Source organism: Staurois parvus, unplaced genomic scaffold, assembly GCF_062004578.1.
Source record: "Staurois parvus isolate SC_StPar_1 unplaced genomic scaffold, SC_StPar_1.0 ptg000203l, whole genome shotgun sequence".
NCBI classification, from domain to species: domain Eukaryota; kingdom Metazoa; phylum Chordata; class Amphibia; order Anura; family Ranidae; genus Staurois; species Staurois parvus.
Genome location: NW_028317999.1, coordinates 3,190,288 through 3,214,236, shown reverse-complemented (window position 1 = coordinate 3,214,236; position 23,949 = coordinate 3,190,288). Strand labels below are relative to the sequence as shown.

General features: G+C 41.6%; 1 protein-coding gene across 1 annotated transcript in view; it reads left to right on the top strand.

Moving 5' to 3' along the window:
• LOC149461413 (meprin A subunit beta-like) overlaps positions 1–23,949 on the top strand; it is a 72,440-nt gene that overhangs the window by 6,102 nt on the left and 42,389 nt on the right. The window contains exons 2-8 of the mRNA XM_089678360.1: positions 4,865–4,883; positions 7,347–7,394; positions 7,489–7,529; positions 9,626–9,704; positions 12,828–12,945; positions 16,685–16,863; positions 17,649–17,867. Of these exons, the coding sequence (XP_089534486.1) occupies positions 4,865–4,883; positions 7,347–7,394; positions 7,489–7,529; positions 9,626–9,704; positions 12,828–12,945; positions 16,685–16,863; positions 17,649–17,867 (703 nt within the window). The remainder of the gene's footprint in view (positions 1–4,864; positions 4,884–7,346; positions 7,395–7,488; positions 7,530–9,625; positions 9,705–12,827; positions 12,946–16,684; positions 16,864–17,648; positions 17,868–23,949) is intronic.

Genomic DNA, 23,949 nt, shown 5'->3' with positions numbered 1-23,949 from the left:
AGAAAGAGTTGCAAGATCCTTAACATAGCACCAACAATCCATTGATCATGTTTGCGATGCTTTGCAGGCTCCAATGCAAAAATCAATAACGGCATATTTTTGCATTATTGAGTACGGGTATTATTAGGGTTTTTTGTCAAAAGATGGACTTAGCCTTTAAGTATACAATATGGTTGTATAATTTGGAATCATACCATACAATGATTTTTGTAAAGGTCACTGATACATTGTTACTGTGCTCATCCATGTTTTCTTAGCACTAGATTGACTGCTGTAACAAGGTATCAATTGCCTTCAGTCAACAACACCACAGAGTAAAGAAAAAAGAAAATGTGCATTAACTAACTAGTACATGATACATATATGAATATGGTCCTTACTATTAATAAGGGCACCATTCCATTTTTTATAAAAATTTAAACACAAATTTGGTTAGTAATCTATTAATTTATATAACCTAGTATTCATTTTGAAAGCACCTAGACTCCTGAGAAACCCTCTTAATATACAAATTAAAGGGACCCTAACAGGGGCAGACTGACAACTCATGGGGCACCCGGGCAAAAGGGGATCATGGGGCCCCTATATCCTTGCCCAAACTCAAAAAATCCTATGAAAAAGGTACCAGGGGCATCTCATGGGGCTCCCTACTGATCTCGGGCCCTCAGGCAGTGCCCAAGTTTCCAAATGGTCAGTGCGCCCCTGGACCCTAAGCTTTTCCCCAAAACAATAAAAAGAAATATTATATGTTAGGTCCATATATATTTGGAAGCAGGCACAATTTTCATACTTCTGGCTCTGTATGCCACCAGAGTAAATTAAAATGAAACAATCTAAACGAATTTGAAGTGCAGACTTTCAGCTTTAATTCAAGGTGTTGAACATAAATATCAAGTACAAATTTTAGGAACTGCAACCATTTTTATGCACAGTCCCTCCATTTTCAGTGGCTCAAATGTAATTGGACAAAGTAATATAATCATAACTCAAATGTGCATTTTTTATATTTTGTTGAGAATCCTTTACTGGCAATGACTGCCTGAAGTCTGAAACCCATGGACATTACCAAAGACTGGGCTTCCTCCTTTCTAATGCTTTGCCGGATTTTAATTGCAGCTGTCCTCAGTTGTTCTTTGTGGGTTTTTCTGCCTTTAGTTTTGCCTTCAGCAAGTGAAATGCATGCTCAATTGGGTTGAGACCAGGTGATTGATTGCAGAATATTCCACTTCTTTTTCTTCAAAAGCTCCTGGGTTGCTTTTCTCAGTGTGTTTTGGATCATTGTCCATCTGTACTGTGACACACTTTGCTGCATTTGGCTGAATCTGGACTGAGAGTATATCTCTAAACACTGCAGAATTAATCCTGCTGCTTCTGTCACATCATCAATAAACACCCAGTGCCACTGGAATCCTTGCATGCCTATGCAATCACACTGCGTCCACCATGTTTTACAGATGATATTGTGTGCTTTAGATCATGAACTGTTCAAAGCCTTCTCCACACTTTTTTCTTCCTGTCATTCTCCTACAGATTAATCTTAGTTTCATCCATCCAAGGAATGCTTCGCCAGAACTTGTCTGGCTTTTTTAAATGTTTTTTGGCAAAGTCTCATCTGGCTTTTCTATTCTTCAGGCTTATGAATGGTTTGCACCTTGCGGAGAACCCTCTGTATTTGCTCTCGTGAAGTCTTCTCTTGATTGTAGATTTTGACAATGATACGCCCACCTCCTGGAGAGTGTCCTTCACTCCTTCACTTGTCTGGATGTTGTGAATGGGTTTTTCTTTACCCTAGAGAGGATCCTGCGATCATCCACCACTGTTGTCTTCCATGGATATCCATTCCTTTTTATGTAGCTGAGCTCACCACTGTGTTCTTCTTTCTTCAGAATGTACCAAACTGTTGATTTGACCACTCCTGATGTTGCTGCTATCTCTTTGATTGATTTGTTTAATTTTTGAAGCTTTACAATGGCCTGTTTTATTTGCATGGACAGCTCCTTTGAACGCATGATGTAGGTTCACAGCAGCAGATTCCAAATGCAAATACCACACCTAGAATCAACTTCAGACCTTTTACCTGCTTAATTGATGAAGAAATAATGAAGGAGTAGCCCACACTCGCCATGAAACAGTTTTTGGTTCAATTGTCCAATTACGTTTGGTCTCTTGAAAAAGGGGGGTGGCTACTCTTAAGATCTGTAATTCCTAAACCCTTCCTCCAATTTGGATGTACATACCCTCAAATTAAACCTGAGAGTGCACATTCAGCCCATATCCATTATATAACTATAGCTTGAATATGTTTTGGTAAATACCTGAAAAAAAAACTAAAATTGTGTCTGTGTCCAAATATATATGGACCTAACTGAATTACTTGGTCAGTTGTTTAAACTATTTAGTTTCCAAAGATGTTCCTATATGGTATGTCCACTGTTACAATGGGAATAGAACCAGTCATTTATTGAAGTGTGTGAAGATGATGCACTTCTCCAACTTCCACAGTGCACATTCCCCCATATCTTTGCTGAACTCTTGAGAAAGAACTGAGTATAGAAATTGGTCATTGCACCAGAAGATTTGTTAAATATTTCTACCCAAGGTTATTGTTTTATGGACTACATAAAGGATTAGACTTTGGGTCTTAAACCTGGATATTTGCTCTTTTATTTTTCCACATACCTCAAATTAGATACTGCTTTTGACCAAAGTCTTCTACCAAATAAAATGTCAAGCTGCCATTCCCAAATTGTAGGATAGCAGATGGTTCTCTTATTCTTCCTATTCTCCAAAGAGAAATGATATATTGATTACACAACTATGTCCAATGACAAGTTAAAAATACATTTTTTCAACAACAGCTTATAACCACCTAGGTTCACATTATATAATCAACATGATTATGTGTTTTAGATTTGATTACAACATGTTTTATGTTACAGCAGTAATAACCTTGCCTGATAATGTGCAATAAAAGGAACAATTAGCACAGTAAGTTAGTGATAATGATTTCTCAGTTCCGCAATCAGTATCAAGAGCTTTGCAGATGATTAAAGCTTAACACCAGCTTAAAATACACAAAAATATATACATGGGAATATTTTAGCATCCACAGACTATGTGATTCTGTTTAGCTACTATTGTGGTTCAGGCACCCTTGCCAGAAAGTACAGCACAATCTGTGGCCTGACTACAGGTTATGCCCAGGATCCATTCCAGTATGTGAAAGAATAAAGAAGGAATAGCTGTGAGCCTTATTCGTCCTTAATAAGGTGCAGTAGGGTTTGGCCAACAGTCTCTCAATAACTGCTGGAATCATGACTTGTCTCCTGTCATTCTTTATTGGCAGCTCATCAAAGTAAGTGGCAGTGGCATCCTTCCCAATGATCAAGTGGCAACACCAGTCAGCAATAGTGATGGTCTCTTTAGCAATCAGGTGGCGGCATCAATCAGTGACAGTGGCAAGGAAATGTCTGCTACTCCACCTTTCTGTGCTTCTGATTTGGAGGCAAAACAGTCTGCTAACAGCCTACAGTACAGTCTGTCTCCAACAGTGTCCTCACTAAATCTGCCTTGAGCTTGGGAACAGACTTTCTTTTTCTTCACCACAGAGCTCCAGTCATGCTGTGATGTGTAGTTCAATTGCAAATATGATATACAGGCTTAGTCTGTTTGGAAACTACATCTCCCACAAGTCTCAAGTCCTCCCAGTAGGCTCTTGTCATTACCAAGATGCAGAACAGTCTATATGCCTCTGTTTCCTCCTTCGGCCAATAACAATCCATAACATATATATTGGCTACTCAAAATGTCCACTCAGAGGATTGAAGACAATCCATTGAAGTATTAGTAATGAAAGGTTATAAACGGGCTATTGTTCAAGTGCTTAAACTGGTTAAACATGCTCACATTGTCTCACAATTCAGACAGTTTCAAAAATAACCTGAGCCTTTAGAATTGACTACACATATTTAATAGGCTACAGGAAACAGTTTGATTGGAAGAAATTGCTTTCAAGCAATCTGCCTGACTTGCTTGGGCTGGCCAGTGAAACATCTTCACATTATTATATGTTCTCATTAACTTTAAACTGATAGTAAACACTATTATTTAAAGGTATATCCTTATTCATAGCTTGGTATTGAAGAACATCATCCTTGGAGTAAAACCACTGCCCCTTTAAAACGTTGCAGGATGGCAGAGAGAGAGATCCTAAGCCAGGTACACAGGTAATTAAAGTTGGATGGTTTACTAGGAACTAGCAGACTTTCAGTATGTGTGTACTATTCTCTGTTCAATAGAAGCTGGTCTAATGACTAGCTTCTATCGAACAGACATGCTGGAAATCCAGCATTCAACCAGTGTATGCAACCAATTGCTGTAAATACTGATCAGTGTATTCTAATGGGAGGAAGTCCCCCTGTCAGAATACAATAGAACAGGTGGAGAGATCCCTGCATCAACAATGCTTAAATTGATTCGCAAATCTGTCAGCTTTTTCTTGTTCAATCCCTTGGTTGAATGAAAAAAACTCTCTGTGTTTACCTTGCTTTAGTTGTCCTGCCTAATCTGTTGAAGGAAGTCTATGCTGAAATACATATTAGAATGTCATTCATGATCTTCAGAAAATTCTACATGCCTGCTTGTCATCCTTGTTCTAGGTCGGTGACTCAGTAAGTACTGTATCCAGAGACAGCCAGGCAGCTAGAATTTTCAGGAAATCCATAAATCATACTTCATATTGATACCAATTTTCTATGTTGGCAGTACTTGTAATTATAATCTCAATATTAAAACAATAAAACTTGTAAACTTTGCATAATGTCTATATTTTAATATTTTTGTAATGTTTTGTTTTGTTTTCTAGACTTTTCAAGAGATCTTAGGTAAGTGTTCATCCTGTAGGTTAATTCATAGGTACATATATACAGAGATAGAAAATGTGAGTGAAATAGTAAGTACAGTACACGCCATAGAAAGTATTGGCTTTTTCAATATATGTGAACAGACAAATATTCAATGGGAAATAACAAAAAGTGTCTAAGACAAGTCATATCTCAATTGGTGTAGTTGATCATAGCAATCATTTAGCTTCTATCTTTTATTTTTTACACAAAACACAATTTAAAAGCTGATTGACCGCACGCCATTTGAGACAAAGTTGAAATAAAGTTTATTGCAAACACTTTTTTCTAATTTTCCCTAGATTTTCCTTCAATTTTCTTCAATATATAATTGGCATGTTGTATTCAGTCTCATAATCTAAATTGATGAAAATTCAGATTTGCAAGATGGAAACAGTATGTACACCCCTACATTTACCACCACTACATAACTATGAAATTAGAATCCAGTGTTCTAGATTAAGTGCTGTTTGTAGAGAGCATGCAGGTTGATATTTAATTGTAGGATTTGGCGGGAACAACTGTAAAAATACATTAGATGTGTGACAGACCCAACCTGGACAGGTGCTTTTGGAGGAGACTGCAGGCTAGCCTCTTGCCTACTGACCAGGGGCCCTGGCATCTGAGGGGACTGTATTCTATGGGAGGTGTGTATCTGGGTGACCTTTTGGAGTAGTTTTACTTCAGATTCAACTCCACGACTTCTCAAAAACACAGACTCTGAGAATTGAAGGACCTGGATACAGATTTGGGGTCTCTGTGCCCAAACCAGCATTGACTGCTTCAATCCACCTCCTAGACTCACAGACTCTGTGTCATGCAGGGGCGGACTGACCATTTGGATACTCGGGCAATGCCCAAGGGCCCGGGGTCAGTAGGGGTCCCCATGAGATGCCCCTGGTACCTTTTTCATAGGCTTTTTTTGAGTTTGGGCAAGAACACAGGGGCCCCATGATCCTCTATTGCCCAGGGGCCCCATGAGTTGTCAGTCCACCCCTGGTGTCATGTACCTGGATAGTGAGCCTGACATGAAGAGGCAGACCTCCTGTACAGCTCCGGCTCAAGCGCTACTGGTAGTAAGACAGCAGCCGCAAGAGCACAACGAGGTATGAGAGCCTGTGATCAGTCCAGTAGTCTGTGTGTCAGCGGCAGTCGGCAGGCAGGTGAAGCAGCAGGACAGGCTGATGTCAGATAATCTGGCATAGATCTCAGCTGTCAGCAGGTTGTAGAATTGCAGCAGGAAGCAGGATCCAGATGCAGATTTGCAGGGCTGATGAGCCGATTAGGTAACAGTCGGGCAGATCAAGTATAGACAGTAGATAGCAGAGTATTTGGGTCACAGGCCAGGTCAGCAGCGGAGGTTCAATCAGACAGGAACAGGAGGCAGAAGAGTAATCCAACACAAGCCGGGATCAGGGTAGGTAGTAGACAAGTGAAGATCAGGAATAAGCCGGGTCAGTAACAGAGGTTACACAAGAATCAGGAACACACTCAGAAGCTGTAGACCAAATAGCAATGAGACAAAGCTGCAGCCTGTTTAAATAGCCCTTTTGGCACCAGTATTAGTGACAGGTGCGCACCTGAATGCACGAGTGCGCATGAGCGCGCACACCTGCGTGCGCCTATGCCCAAGTCCACACACATCTGTCTGGCCCGTTACTGTTCTGCGCATGTGCATACTCATACACCGTGAACCTTCACCTGCAGTACCTGCAAGCTTTTCCTGACACTCTAAGCAGTGGTTAATATAATCAGCTCAAAACAACCTGATGTTGAGGTCTCCTGCTGTAATCTGTTTATGAAGGTGTGATGTGTTCACTGTTGTGTCTCTCTTGCATAATTAATTAATCACCTATTGTTTCTGCCTGTTGTCTAGTCCTCTTGGAGGATTCTACATGATGGGATTAGTCTGGTGTCAGCCTGATCTAGTTACCTAATCAGTGCAGGATGCTTATCCCAATGTGTAATGTTTGTTTTCCTGAAGTGTATAAAAATCTGTATTTCTGTTCAATAAACAGTTGCACCTAAGCTAGTGTCCTTTAGTCCTTGGGTGCAATGCCTGGCTACAATACTTTGGTCCTGTGTCCCAGCGGCGAGGAAGCAGTTTTGAGGTAGGTGCCAGGCAATCCGTCACAATCTGCAGTGGGAGATTCATCAATCCAAGCTGTATAGAACCTCTTTAAATATGTTGAATAAGGCCATAATTAACATGAGGTGTGCATGAATAGAGATGGACAAATAGATAGATAGATAGATAGATAGATAGATAGATAGAACTGTTCACAGCACAGAGCTCTACAAGTAAATTTAATATTTTTTCTATGTACAATTTGTACATCAATTCATACACTATACTATGAAATTAAAAAAATATTTTTTTTGTTTATAAATATGTATTGAATGCAGTTTACTGCTTATTTGACATTATTGTACTGTATCTTACAGTTGATGTGGATGCTGGAAAAGACAGAGACATTTTTGACATCAATCAAGGTTTGTTATAACTGCATGTGTATTTGTATGGGAATATGGGGGCTGTAAAATCACTTGTTCAGCAGTGTACTAATGTGTTCATTTTCTTATTAAGCGCAGAGACTGGATCTGTTCGAAGGAGACATCCAACTTGCTGTAAGCACACATTAATAACCTGTAATTCAGTTGTGTTTGTCTTGCTGCCATTCAGTCTATAAAATGTCAGCTACAATATCTAACATTTGCTCAAAGCAAAAAAATGTGCACAAATGTAGTATCGGTTGTCTAGTATATTTTTTTTACTGATTTGCAAATATATTAAGCAATCTTCAAATGCATATTTTACCAGGGATTCTGATTTGTCTCTAACCCCCCTTCTTGAAATCCTCAATTTTTTTGATAGAAGTTACATTACAGATTTTGCCTGCCATGCCACTTGCACATAAAATCTGATAGCATGTTCAACTTTTCACTTTTTCCAGTTAATAAGCAAATCCATCTAAAGAGCGAATAGGAAAACCTCACTAGAATGACCTCTGATTATAAGTTGCTGCACTTTACGCATGGTCAATGCACTATTGTGTATGTACAGCAGGGCTTAAAATCTCAAGTCCTGAGCTACTAGCCAGGCCTTAAGAGTTACTCGCCACCAACAAACACACACAAACAGAGACACCTGTACACACACACAGACATGTACATACACATACACACACAGAGACACATGTACACACACGCACAGAGACACATGTACACACACACACATACAGACACATGTATACACACACAGGCACGTGCAGACATGCATACACACAGATACATGTACATACACAGAAATACACATCTTCCCTCTCTCTGTCTCTCTGTCTCTCTTACTTCTCTCTCTCTTCCCTCTCTCTCTGTCTCTCTTCCCCCTCTCTCTCTCTCTCTCTTCCCTCTCTCTCCTCCCCTTCTCTCTCTCTTCCTTTCTCACATCGTATGGGGCTGCACACAAACACCTTCTCCAAGGGCTGCTGATCTCCGGGCAGCAGGAAGGGGGTGTTGCAGCCCCATACAATCCATCAGTGTAGGGAGGGAGGCAGGGAGATCCCACAGAACACAGCACAGCTCACCTGCTCCGGGCATATTCCTCTCCGACACTTCTCCTCTCCCTGCTCCAGGCTGTCCCCTGGTCAGTCCCGGCTCGTCAGCTGTTGGAGGGAGAGGTACAGGAGCATCGCTCTGCAACTGCCCTCCCCTGCATCAATTCTCCTGCTGTCTGGGCCACTGCAAGGGTAAGGGCACGACCCCTCTGCTGGCGGCCCTGCATGGCTCTGTCCGCTGCTGCCCAAAAGGTCCCTTCTTCCGAGTGCGGTGCCACCCCTCCAAAAATTGCCACCCTAGGCAAACGCCTTGTTTGCCTCACGGTAGATACGCCTTTGCCCCCCACCATAATTTCCACTCGCCATTGGCGAGCAGGCGAGTGGAAATTTCAAGCCCTGATGTACAGTATTATACGTTTGTTTATGTATAAATTCTTTCATATGTTTTTGCACTTTTATTTAGCTTTTAGGGTTAACAGGGTTGCCTTTGAGTGAATAACTTGCTAACAGACCCAGATATAATCTATATCTGGTAAAACTATGTGCTCTAGGTTTTAAACTAAGGAATGTCAATCTTCTAGAAAATATGTTTATAGTCCATTGTAATCATCCAAGTATGTTATATAGCACTCATAAATAGCTCTTTTAAGAATTAGCAGTGTTTACACATAATACCTCTAGAAGAAGTGCGAGAAAGGAGACTGAAGCTAAAACTGAACTATTTTCACTAGGATGGACTGTTAACTACATGACAGCTTACAACCAAAACATGATTGCTGTGTTAATATACTGTAATATTCATTGTTGAGTCACCATTTGTTGAATTGCCATTACTATTATATGATATGTCCAATGATTATTTCTATTATTATTATCACTTATAGATAATAGATTTATATAGTTTGTGGTGCCCGTTACAAAATAAATGAAGACCGTACCGATTCTAGACCTTCTTTAGCTCCCACTACCCATTAAACTCATTGACCCGGATTCTATTTTTCTGAGTTCAGATCAACTAAAATATGTTATCTGATTGCTTTTTCCTGGGGTAAATTGTGCATCACTACTGCCCTTTGTGGTGATTCTTGTGAGTTTCTGTATGCTACATAAAAATCTTCATGACTTTTATGGATTTAAAAAAAATAGATAAATCTTTGCATTTTCATATAGGCAAATGAAAGAAACTCAATCAATGGTGACAATTATCGTTGGCCAATACCAGTTCCGTACTACTTAGAGGACAGCTTGGGTATGTTTTTAAGAACATGTAGACATGCGGTTGATCATATACTGTTCTGGTATATTCTGGTATACACTACATTGCCAAAAGTATTGGGATGCCTGCCTTTCCACGCCCATGCACTTAGTCTGTAGGGTTCAATATTGAGTTGGCCCACCCTTTGCAGCTATAACAGCTTCAACTCTTCTAGGAAGGCTGTCCACAAGGTTTAGGAGTGTGTCTATGGGAATATTTGACAATTCTTCCAGAAGCACATTTTTTAGGTCAGGCTCTGATGTCTGACGAGAAGGCCTAGCTTGCGGTCTCTGCTCTAAGTCATCCCAAAGGTGTTCTATCGGGTTGAGGTCAGGACTCTGTGCAGGCCAGTCAAGTTCCTCCACCCCAAACTCGCTCATCAATGTCTTTATGGACATTGTTTTGTGCACTGGTGCGCAGTCATGTTGGAACAGGAAGGGGCCATCCCAAACTGTTCCCACAAAGTTGGGAGTATGATGCCTTAAGAGTTTCCTTCATTCACACCATAATCCCCCCCTCCACTTTACACTTGGCACAATGCAGTCAGGCATATACCGTTCTCCTGGTAACCACCCAATGCAGACACATTGTCAGGAATGGATTCACCACTGGTGGTGGGACTCACCTGCCGTGTGGTCTGCAGTACCAAGGCTGGCCAGCGGGTGCTCGCAGCAACCAGAAGCTCACTCCTGCAGTCAGCCATCACCTGAGGCTGATTGCAGGAGGTGTATTTAAGGAATGGCCAGACCTGCAGTCAGTACCTTGGTGTATTGTTTCCCATGAGCCCCTGTGCTTGGTATCCTGTGTTCCTGCCTATCTGCCTAGTTGCTGACCCTACTTTCATCCTGACCTCTGCTGACCATCTCCTGTTTAACCCCTGGCTTGCCTGACCATCCTTCTGCCTGATCCTCTGTACCGCATTGCCCGTGAGTTAGTGAACCTGGCTTGTGACCCTGACTATTCTCTGCCTGCTCCTCCTTTACTTCGCTGCCCGCACGTTGCTGACCTGGCCTGCCTGACTACGCCTGATGCTACCCAGACGATCCATCCATCCCGCACGGATCTGTCCCTGTTACCAGGTCTGCCAGCCTCTTCACGTCAGGCTCCTTTCCCCGCACACCTCTGACGACGCTCTTTACCATTGCCGGACATACTCAGGGGTCGCGACCTGGTCTCAGTCTGCTCCAAGTCCATCCCCACCATCAGGGGCCCTGGTGAATAAGCAGATTGGGACTTAGACCCCGCGCCCTGTACAGTACCTAATGGCCTGCCTGACCATTCCACCTCTCCAGCCCTGACTACGCCTGTGTTCCCACGCATTTCTGGTCATAACCGGATCCCTAACACACATCCATCAGATTTCCAGACAGAGAAGTGTGATTTGTCCCTCCAGACAACACTTCTCCACTGCCCTAGAGTCCAGTGGTGGTGTGCAATACACCACTGCATCTGACGCTTTGCATTGCACTTGGTGATGTAAGGCTTGGATGCAGCTGCTCAGCCATAGAAACCCATTCCATGAAGCTCTCTACGCACTGTTGTTGTGCTAATATGAAGGTCACATGAAGTTTGGAGGCCTTTAGCCATTGACTCTGCAGACAGTTGGCGGATTCTGCGCACTGTGCGCTTCAGCATGCGCTGACCTCGGTCTGTCATTTTACGTGGCCTTCCACTTCTCGGCTGAGTTGCTGTTGTTCCCAGTTGCTTCCACTTTATTATAATACCACTAACAGTTAACTGTGAAATATTTTGTAGCAAGGAAATTTCATGGATGGACTTATTGCACAGGTGGCAACCTATCACGGTACCACGCTTGAATTCACTGAGCTCCTGAGAGCAACCCATTCTTTCACAAATGTTTGTAGAAGCAGTCTGCATGCCTAGGTGCTTGATTTTATACACCTGTGGCCGTGGAGGTGATTGGAACACCTGAATCCAATGATTTGGAGGGCTGTCCCAATACTTTTGGCAATATCGTATATATATATATATATATATATATATATATATACACACAGTATATATATATATATATATAGAGAGAGAGAGAGTAAATATCAACTTTTCCTGTAAATAATAAGTTAGTGCTGTACCTTTTTTGCTCCAGAAATATTGTATTAGAAATGTCGATGACCCCTTCACTGAGCAATAGGGCGACTCAGGAAAACCTGTTAATAACTTCAGCAGCCAATAAATGTTCTTCCAATACTTTTGATCTATGGGACTGTATATTAAACAGATTTACATTAAAAATAATTTATACCCTGCTATATTGTTCCTATGATGTCTAAAGAAGTAAGATAATATGGATTTTTAACATCTGTTAAATGTGTAGACTCTGCCTGAGAAAAATGTCCCTAATACCTCTGTTTGGCTTGAGATAAATGTGAATTTTTTTGTAAAATCTGCTAACATTACAAATCCATAATATTCCCTGCAGTTTTTTAACTAAAAGTATAAATGTTTTGCTTCTAATGAAATAATTTATTTTGGAAAGAAATCAGAAAATGTTTCACATATTTTTCTGTTGGTTTCCAAAAATGATTATAAAAAAACTGAAAAGCTAAAGCATGGGGCCTTAAATAACTTTTAGAGATCTGGGATGAGTGCACTCATCATTTATGGCTATCATAAAATTTTTCCTAATATTAGGAATAATAGGAAGCATCAGAATGTGTTTTGAAAAAAAGGCAAAAGGATCAGTGCTGAAGGATATTTAGGGAAGAGTGACAGGTTCTCTTGATAGGGTATTCTCCAACCCACTCATACATATCTTCTCTACACTCCCCCACTGTCCTATTTACCTGATGGATCACTAAGTCTAATCGCTGTGTAAGCTCTGTGTTGGTTTGTGTCAGTTCTTCACTCCCACAGGAACACTGCTTCCTTCTAGATAAGAGACGAGGTCACATGATGCACCATAATTAGAAGTGTCAGACTTCAATAGATGAATGGAGGTGCACGGGGAAGCTAAGTATCTTTTGGGGTGCCCTATGTAGAGAATTCCTAATTAATGAATAATTCTATAGATTAGTAGTTCTAAACATAGTTACATAATCATTTATTATATTATCTAACAGCAAAGAAATATTATTTTATTATTTTCTTTTATTGCAGAAATCAATGCAAAAGCACTTGTCTTAGAAGCTTTTGAACGTTACCGACTCAAATCTTGTATAGACTTCAAACCTTGGGAGGGGGAACCAAATTACATCTCAGTATTCAAGGAAAGTGGGTATGAAAACTTAATTAGTCCTTACTACACTGGAAATAAGTAACTTGATTATTATTTGCATTCCTTGGAAATTACCTTATAATTTATTCTATTTTTACATGTCATAATTTGTGCCAATGTTCTTTACCTTCTACACTATAGCCGTCAATTAATGTACAATTTCCCAATATGGTATAATACATCCATATACTTGGAAACTGTGTCCCCACCATGTACTGAGCCTTTGAAATCAAACTCTTCTGTTGTTATATAGTCAGTTAAATGCAGTTTTCGTATATTAATTATTTTGTTTGAATAATTATAATTATTGATTATTATTCAACAAAATAAAAAAGGAGATGAGCATAGCTCAGACCAATTTGAAAAAAAGAAAGTCCTCAAAAGCCTTGGACACATTTCCTCATAGTAAGGACAGCATTCCAAAGTGTGTAGATCTGTAAATAAGATTGAAATTGATCATACACAATTGATGTAAGTCTGCATGTATCTAATGATCCAACCATCAAAATGGATACTTTTCTTTAGAAAGCTGATATAAATGCACAAACCCTTTCTGTAAGTACACACATACTCAGACCTTGTGGTTTATGCAGCACAGAAGAGCTTTCAAAAATATATGTATGACAAAGATTCTTGATAATTAGGTGTTGTCAGAGGAAATAGGCACTTTCTGCATACATCTGCTCGTTTTCACCTAAAGTGGACCTAAACTTAAAAAGTGAAGATACACTCTCGTATAGTAGGGAACATCTAGAAGTGTTAATTATGCCTAGGCAGTACCCTGAAAAATCTACCCCATGGAGACATGCTTGGCCAGTCCATCACCTTTACCCTTAGCTTCTTTAGCAAGGCAGTGGTCTTCTTGGAGGTATGTTTGGGGTCGTTATCATTTTGGAATATTGCCCTGCGGCCCAGTCTCCAAAGGGAGGGGATCATGCTCTTCTTCAGTTCGTCACAGTACATGTTGGCATTCATGGTTCCCTCAATGAACTGTAGCTCCCCAGTGCTGGCAGGACACATGCAACCCCAGAATATGACACTCCCACCACCATGCTTGACTGTAGGCAAGACACATTTGTCTTTGTACTCCTCACTTGGTTGCCACCACACAAGCTTGACACCATCTGAACCAAATAAGTTTATCTTGGTCTCATCAGACCACAGAAAATGGTTCCAGTAATCAATGTCCTTAGTCTGCTTGTCTTCAGCAAACTGTTTGCGGGCTTTCTTGTGCATCATCTTTAGAAGAGGCTTCCTTCTGGGGCGACGGCCATACAGACCAATCTGATGCAGTGTGTGGCGTATGGTCTGAGCACTGACAGGCTGACCCACCACCCCTTCAGCCTCTGTAGCAATGCTGGCAGCACTCATACGTCTATTTCACAAAGGCAACCTCTGGATATGGCTCTGAGCACGTGCACTCAACTTCTTTGGTCGACCATGGTGAGGCCTGTTCTGAGTGGAACCTGTCCTGTTAAACCTCTGTATGGTATTGGCCAACATATATATATATATATATATATACACTAAGTAGCCAAAAGTATTGGGATGCCAGCCTTTACATGCACATACATTTTAATGGCATCCCAGTCTTAGCCCGTAGGGTTCAGTATTGAGTTGGTCTACCCTTTGCAGCTATAACAGCCTCAACTCTTCTGGGAAGGCTGTCCACAAGGTTTAGCAGTGTGTCTATGGGAATGTTTGACCATTCTTCTAGAAGCACATTCATGAGGTCAGGCACTGATGTCAGATGAGAAGGCCTGGCTCGCAGTCTCTGCTCTAATTCATCTCAAAGGTGTTCTATTGGGTTGAGGTCAGGAGACATTGTGCAGGCCAGTCAAGTTCCTCAAATCCAAACTCGTTAATCCATGTCTTAATGGACCTTGCTTTGTTGGAACAGGAAGGCGCCATCCCCAAACTGTTCCCACAAAATTGGAAGCATGAAATTGTCCAAAATGTCTTGGTTCACTTCACTGGAACTAAGGGGCCAAGCCCAACCCCTGAAAAACAACCCCACACCAAAATCTCCCCTCCACCAAACTTTACACTTAACACAATGACGTCAGGCAAGTACAGTTCTCCTGACAACCACCAAACCCAGACACGTCCATTGGATTTCCAGACAGAGAAGCATGATTCACCACTCTGAACAACCCATCTCCACTGCTGTAGAGTCCAGTGGCAGCATGCTTTATTCCAATGCTTTGTATTGCACTTGATGATGTAGGGCTTGGGCGAAGCTACTCGGCAATAGAATACCAATTCAAAAAGCTCTCTACGCACTGTTTTGCTAATCTAAAGGCCACATGAAGTTTGGAGGTCTTTAGCTATTGACTTTGCAGACAGTTGGTGACTTCTGCGCACTGTGCACTTCAGCATGTGCTAACCTCACTCTGTCATTTTACGTGGCCTACCACTTCGTGGCTGAGTTACTGTTGTTCCCAGTTGCTTTCACTTTGTTATAATACCACCAACAGTTAACTGTGGAATATTTAGTAGTAAGGAAATTTCACAGATGGACTTATTGTACAGGTGGCAAATTATCATGGCACCACGCTTGAATTCACTTAGCTCCTGAGAGCGGACCCATTCTTTCACAAATGTTTGTAGAAGCAGCCTGCATGCCTAGGTGCTTGATTTTATACAACTGTGGCCATGGAGGTGATTGGAACACCCTAATCCAATGATTTGGAGGGGTGTCCAAATACTTTTGGCAATATAGTGTGTTTATATATATATATATATATATATATATATATATATATATATGCCCTGTAAAAGTGTTAAAATGCGTTTATGTCACCCAAGACATAAAAGGGTGCTCCAGGGTGCTTTTTTCATTTGGAGGAGACTGGTTTTTCAGTTTCCTCAGTGTGTTTGGTACCTAGAGCCTTGATATTTCTTAGAGACTTGGGTTTGATGAAATCTCCAATCCTGAGTCCTGGTTTTGGAAACAACTGGACCATTGATTTTGCAGGTGTGAGATGGGTTTTTGTCAGAACTATGGTTCTGGGCTCCACCTGCCTGAGGAGTCCATTGTTGGTAAAGGAGCAGCCAGAAGGGTGTATGTCTGCATTGTGCAGGTGTCAATTGAATAGCAGGGAGCTGCAAGAAAGAGTGCTAATAGAGGTACAATTGTACATGAACACAGGGACGCTGTGCTAGATGGTCAGGAGGACTGAGGCACAAGGGGTGAGCAGCGGTGTTGCTAAGGAGAGCCAGAAGGCTGAATTTTCATTTTGTGTGACTGGTGGAAATCCCTGCATGGGCAACTGTTCTGTGTTGAACTCTTCTTCTTACTTTCGTTGGACTTTTCTTTCCCTTTAAATAAAAGTGGTCCAACAAGTCCTAAAACGGCATATCTGCCGTGGACTGTACTCACTGGTGAGCTCTACATTTAACCTAAACATCCCAAAGCATTACTATACTGTATACAGTGTATATAATATTCATACCATTGTATTTTTTCAGACTGTATCATTACAGTATTGAGTAAAATTGATACATTTTCTAAACGTATCAATTCAGTAATGAGTAAAAAATAAAGTATGCAGTATAATACATAATCATTCCTTTTCTTGTTATGTAGATGTCTGCATTGCGCAGGTGTCAAGCATTACTATATACAGTGTATATAATATTCATACCATTGTATATTTTCAGAATGTATCAATACAGTATTGATACAAAAATAAAGTATGCAGTATAAAACATAATCATTCCTTTTCTTGTTATGTAGGTGTTGGTCCTATGTTGGGAATTTACGTAGGGGAAAGCAGCAACTTTCACTTGGTACCAACTGTGACAGATTAGCTACAATTCAACATGAGTTTCTCCATGCTCTGGGGTTTTGGCATGAACAATCACGTGCTGACCGAGATGATTACGTCATAATTATGTGGGACTTAATCCTTAGTGGTAAGTGCTCTTATTTATAATTCTAACAGAAGATGAAGAAGTGTTCTGACACCATGCTCTTGTCTTTGTCTAAAAACTGTTGTAGCACCTCACTGCAGGCTTTACAGGAGTTCAACAGTATGTTAATTCTGATCAGTAAGGGAATGAGAAGGTTTCAAGGAAATTTTTTTTTTTTTACTAAAGGCCTTACATCCCTGGTGCCCAACCTGTGGTTGCTGGGTGCTTCTTGTTTAGACCAGGGGTAAAAAAAAAGGACATGTTGCATTTTTAGCAGCATGTTCTGACATCACATCATCATGTGCTGCAATACCTAGGAAATTCAAACAGTTGGGAAAAAATGAAAAAACAAGAAACACGTTTTAACAACACATTCACAATGTTCACCAATGTGAATTATGTGCACGTTAACCATGCCAAGATCAAAGGGTTCTGCATCCTCCTAGAGCAGAAAGAAAACTCCTCCCACAAGCTTTGACCAGTGCTTTGCTGAACATTGATAGAAGTCACAAGACTGCTCTAACTGCTGCTGAGAAAAGGTATTTAGCAATTTATATTTACTAAAAATAATTTAATTTCCATGTTCTGTGTACTGTGTTAGACCAGATAGAGAGAATGCAGGGTCCTGGGTTTAGTAACACTGTAACTTCTCCCCAATTTTATACAAAACAAAAAAAAAACAACTTTCATTCATTTAAGTTTTTTTTTTTTAATGGCTTGCAAAAGCCTTCAGTGACAGAGAATTATACACTTGTTTTTGATACATTACAATGTCCTTCCATTCACAGGAAGAGAAGGAAATTTCAATAAATATAATGATACCCGGTCCAGCTCTCTAAATGTTCCATATGACTACACATCAGTTATGCATTACGGTAAGACCGCCTTTCAAAATGGCAGTGAACCCACTATTATAACTCGGATAGCCTCCTTCAGTGATGTGATTGGACAAAGAATGGATTTCAGTGACTACGATCTTGAAAAGCTTAATCGTTTGTACAACTGTTGTAAGTATCTAAACTATATTTTTACTTTATCATTTTCAAATCTTTCAAAACAGCTATACCTGACCTCATCGGTAATTGTTAAAATAGAATGCTTGTGTTTACTTCACATGATAAGGAATATTGATTAAAAAATGCATTATTTTAACCACTGGGCCTTTAACTCCCTAGACCCCTTGACTCCCAGAGTATTTTCATTTTAGTCTTTTTTTTTTTTCATTTAACCAATGGCTCTGTTTCACAAATTATACTATGTATTTATAGTCTATCCTAATGTAAGTGTAACATTTATGTAATGTAGCAGAGTGGGGCAGCTCAAAGCTAATGTACAGTATATGCTTTAATGTAGGAGAGCTTTAGTTCCTAAATAAATTGCAATGCATGCAGTGGGAAAGAAAGATTTGTGAAAATAGTCAGGTTGAGGAGGGCAAGAATTACATGACTTTTTCACAGCTTTTCGATTGCTAAAAATTTAAATGACATTGCCATAATTTATGTGAGCGCTGTGAACACAAATGTCATGCAGATCATCCAATGTCATTGCCGCAACTCGGGGATACATTTTGGAGGGATATATATTTAAACCCCCTTCAGTCAGTGAAGAGTAGTAATTTGTGGTAGTCCACAGAAAGGCTCTGAGCCTTGCGGTAGTGTTGCAGTAAGGCATGTTTGTCTACATAATTTAAATAGCTGGCAATAACCGGCCTAGGTTTAGGTTGTTGTTCTTGCAGGGGGCTTACCTGTTGTGTGCGCTCTACTACACGGGGGTAGTGGAGACCCAGGGCCTCAGGGATGCAATGGCTACATAGCTCCTGAGCTAAATTTCAAGTGTTCTTGTAAAGGGTCTGAATACCTTTGCCAATGTGATCTTTCAATTTTTAATTTTTAATATATTGACAGAGATTTGTAAAATTCTGTTTTTGCTTTGTCATTATGAGGTACTGAGTGTAGATTAATGAGAAACAAAATGAATTTAAACAACTGTGTTATCAGGCTGCAACATAACAAAATTGAAAAAAGTGAAGGGGGGCTGAATAATTTCTGAATGCAAGATATATATACTGTATAAACTTTATATATAGTATAAACTTTTTTTAACTTTATTTATTATATTTTTCCTATTACATTTTTTTATTTCCTTTTTTTCTTCATGGGGGATCTGGATGTGATCAGTGGGAACCAGACCCAGACGCTCATACAGTTGTTCAGCAGCAGATCTAATACTTCTAATAGTATTATTATTATTATGATACAGTATTTATATAGCGCTAAAAGGTTTGCTCAGCGCTGTACATTATAGTGGGGGAGAGTACATGAGACAATACAGTAACAATACAATACACAAGGGGGTCATGGGCCCTGCTCTTTCAAGCTTACAATATAGGAGGGAGGGGATAGTGGTACAGGAGGAAGTGGCTGTGGGGGATGGAGTGGTAGGAGGAGATCGGCTGTTAGGTGAGGGCGGGGTAGGCTTCCCTGAAGAGATGGGTTTTCAGGGTGCGCCTAAAGGTAAGGAGGGTAGGTGACAGTCTGATGGATTGGGGTAGTGAGTTCCAGAGGATGGGGGAAGACCTGGAGAAGTCCTGCAGTCGGGCATGGGAGGTGGAGACCAGGGAGCTAGAAAGTAGGAGGTCTTGTGAGGAGCGAAGATTATGGGTAGGGTGGTATTTGGGTATCAGGATGGTGAGGTAGTTTGGGGCAGCGTTATGAATGGCTTTGTATGTCTGTGTTAGTAGTTTTCGGAGCGGTTGGTAAGGTGGATGACTCTGGCTGCTGAGATCAGGATAGACTGAAGCAGGGATAGTCTGCGACGAGGTAGGCCGGTGAGAAGGGAGTTGCAGTAGTCCAGACGTGAGATAATAAGGGAGTGAACGAGTAGTTTAGTAGTGTCTGGGGTTAGGAACAAACGTATTTTGGAGATGTTGCGGAGGTGGAGCCTGCATGAGTTTGCCAACGATTGGACATGGGGTTGGAAGGACAGGTTTGAGTCTAGAGTGACACCTAGGACTTTGGCTTGTGGGGTGGGACTGATGGTGGCGTTGTTGGTCATAATGGAGAGGGTGGGGGGGAGGGGGGCACGGGCTGGGGGGAAAATCAGGAGCTTGGTTTTGGAAAGGTTCAATTTGAGGAAATGGAGCGACATCCAGTCTGATATGTCGTTCAGTAGGTGGGTGATACGGGCGGAGACTGAAAGTGTGAGGCGAGGGGTGGAGAGGTAAATTTGTGTGTCATCGACATAGAGGTGATAGTTGATGCCATGGGAGTGTATCAGTTTGCCGAGGGAGGAGGTGTAGATGGAGAAGAGAAGGGGCCCGAGGACCGAGCCTTGGGGGACACCAACAGAGAGGGGGAGAGAGGGGGAGGTGGTAGCGTTATAGGTAACGCTGAAGGAGCGTTGGGATAGATAGGAGGAGAGCCAGGAGAGAGTGGAGTCTCTGATGCCGAGGGAGTGTAGTTTGTTAAGGAGGAGGGGGTGGTCGACTGTGTCGACCACCGCAGAGAGGTCGAGGAGTAGGAGGACTGAGTAGTGGCCATTAGCTTTGGCAGTTAGCAGGTCATTAGTGATTTTGAGTAGGGCGGTTTCGGTGGAGTGTAGGAGACGGAAGCCAGACTGTAGTGGATCAAGGAGGTTGTTGTCAGTGAGGTGGGTGCATAGGCGATTGTAGACTAAGCGCTCAAGGAGCTTGGAAGTAAACGGCAACAGAAAGATGGGTCTAAGGTTGTTCAGGTGGGTGGGGTCCAGGGAGGGTTTTTTGAGTATGGGGGTGATGTGCGTGTGCTTTAGGGGGGAGGGGAATGCGCCAGTAGAGAGAGAGAGATTGAAGATGTGGGTGAGGGAGCGTAGGATGGAGAAGGAGGGTGACCGGAGGAGTTGTGTGGGAACAGGGTCAAGGGGGCAAGTGGTGAGGCGGGCTTCTGAGAAGACCTTAGTGACCTCCTCAGTGGTAGCAAGGCTGAAGGAGCGGAGTGTTGGGGAGGTCATAGTGTGCGGGATGTTAGGTGTGGTGGGAGGTAAGGCGGTTGCGAGGTCAGAGGAGGGGAGAGTTGGTGGGGTTATGGTGGGAGGGAGGCTAGGTGGGAAGGTAGGTTGAGCATTGTCCTTACGGATTGCGTCGATCTTATTTTGGAAGTGATTGGCAATCTCGTGGGCAGTGAGTGAGGTACTGGGTGGGGGTGGGGGGGGGGAGAGTAGGGAGTTGAAAGTGGAGAAGAGCCAGCGAGGACAGGTGGAGAGGGTGTTGATGAGGGTTACGAAGTAGGCTTGTTTGGCGGCATGGAGGGAGGAGGTGTAGGTGAGGAAGGCGGATTTGTAGAGGGAGAACACTCGAGGCGATCTGGTTTTGCGCCATAATTGCTCCACGCACGACTGCGTTGTTTAAGATTTTTAGTGTGGTCGTTCTGCCAGGGTGATATATCACTATCAGTGACCTACTGCTGCAAAAATGGGGCTGGATAGAGCTGTAACATCTCTATTCTGTCTTTTGTATGCAGATTAAGTGCCATGATGTCACTACTTTACCAGTATAAACACAGCACAGCAGTGTTTACATTCGCTTTTACAGCCGCAGTCCCTATGAAGTATTCTGTAGAAGCATTGGAAGCCCAGGAGCTACTTGTTTCAACTACTGGGCTTAGTACTGGACCCAAACTGTCACTTACATTTGGTCGTTCGAGCACAAGTGCCAGCAGGATTCATGAATAGCTGCTATCCCAGCACTGTTTTTAAATGGCGGCTGGCACTCAAGCCGTTAAATACTGTATATGTACAGGTTTTTTTAAACTGTCAATGGATTTGTATTTCTGTCCAGCCAGTCCTGGGATTTACACAACTCTGCCATGCAGCACATTTCTGAGGGAAGGTACCTGATTTTTTTACAGATTTACAGATTTACTATTGCTTTCAAGTCCCCTCCCTACCTCCCACCAGTGACTGAACAGTAAAAGGAGAAGTAGCAGATGATGAGCTCATCTTTCTGCTCCCTTCTACTGTCATTACGGCTCCAGTACACCTGATTTGCTTGTTGGGCTTCCTCTCCCCTCCCCGTTAAGCTTTGGTGTACAGTAGATGAGAGAGCTGATGTCATATTCAGGTACTTAGATTTTTTTGCATTAAAAACATACATTTAAATATGTTTACTTGATGAAGAAAAAGGAATTCATTTGTACATTTTTGATTTGCCCAGAGTTCAGTTTTATAGTTATTAAAATCTATTTTTAAAGGCAAATTCCATCTCTTGATATCAGCCTTTTAATTCCCTTTACACTAGCAAAGTAAAGTGAGCAGTAATATGACAATAACATAAAGCACCTAACCAGGATGCAGATTGGTGCAGTTTAATAAGCACACGTACATTGCACTTTAGCACTGCTACATGAAACTGCTTCCTACCATCAACTAATAACTAGAAATGACTAGCACACATTGCACAGTTCTCTTAACTTGTATCTTATCTGTAACTAACTATTTCAGGTATTTTAAATTTGTACCTGGAAATCTACTGGCTTTCCATATTGAGAATTGTACCATTAAAAAATATACTTTATTTTTCCAATTAAATATAAAACCTACTAATTTCACCAAAACATTTTAATAAGAATGGTATACATATATGCTCTACCAGCATATATGTATACCATTTTTATAAAATGTTTTGGTGAAACCAATGAATACGTTTGAATTATGGATTGCTTTTATGAAATATCATATGTTATATTAGTAGGTTTTATATTTAATTGAATAGATAAAGTATTTTTTAATAGTTGTGTGCCTCGACGTACGTTTTGTCGTTTCGTCGCATTCGCCTCCTGATGATGTCAGCACACTGAAACGTACGTCAAGGCGGAGCTACAGGAAATTACAATCCCAGAAGTGGTGAGACATGGTTGCAGTGTGGAGTGGTGTCAGCATTGTGAGGCAGGGCAGGTGAGGCAGAACTGTTGCACTTTATAGATAATGTACTAATGTTGGACTTATATTCATGTAAGCACTGTATATTGTGGGTTATACTTGTTTTTACACATTATTGTGTTTATTGCAGCAGCTATTGTACACAGGGGGAGTCAATAGAGCGCAGGTGTGTTTGTTTATTAATATAGGATTAACTGCTTCCCATCCACCCTATAACAGAAGTACGTATATATACGTGATTTAGCATTTTTTGGTAGGGGACGCGCAAGCACTCTACCCATGCCACGATTTGCAGCTGCGGCTGTCAGTCACCGGGTCCCGGATGGTGATTACTCACCGGCGCCCAGTGATTGCCGAGCATCTCTGATTGGGGGGGGGGGCGAACTGTTCGTAAACAAAACAATTCTCCCTCCTGTCAGCTCCTACACACTGCTTTGGATGGCTGCGCATAGCAGAGCCATGCAAAGCAGTGTGCTTACAGTGAATCACACACACAGTAAAACACACACAACACACAGTGAACCCTTTGATTGCCCCACATGTTAACCCCTTCCTGCTCAGTGCCATTAGCACAGTGTCAGTGCATTTTATTAGCACTGATCACTGTATTGGTGTAATTGGGGATGTCAATGACACCAAGTCAGTTGCCCACCGCAGTCCCACAGTTTCGCTATAAGTCGCTGATTGGCTCCATTACTAGTAAAAATAAAAAAAAAATCCCAGTATATCTACTGCCATTTGTAAACGCTATAACAGGGGTGTCCAAACTTTTTTCAAAGAGGGCCAGATTGGATGAAGTGAACATGGTGGAGGGCCGAACATTTTTCCAAACATTCTTTGAACCATTACAATTAAATGCAAATAAATTATTTTATGCCAAGTTACCGTATTTTTTGCCGTATAAGACGCACCTGACCATAAGACGCACCTAGGTTTTAGAGGCAGAAAACAGGAAAAAAAAAATTCTGAACTAATGGACTGCAGACACAGTACAGGAGATGACCAGAGACTGCGGACAGCACAGGGATGACCAGAGACTGCGGACAGCACAGGGATGACCAGAGACTGCGGACAGCACAGGGATGACCAGAGACTGCGGACAGCACAGGGATGACCAGAGACTGCGGACAGCACAGGGATGACCAGAGACTGCGGACAGCACAGGGATGACCAGAG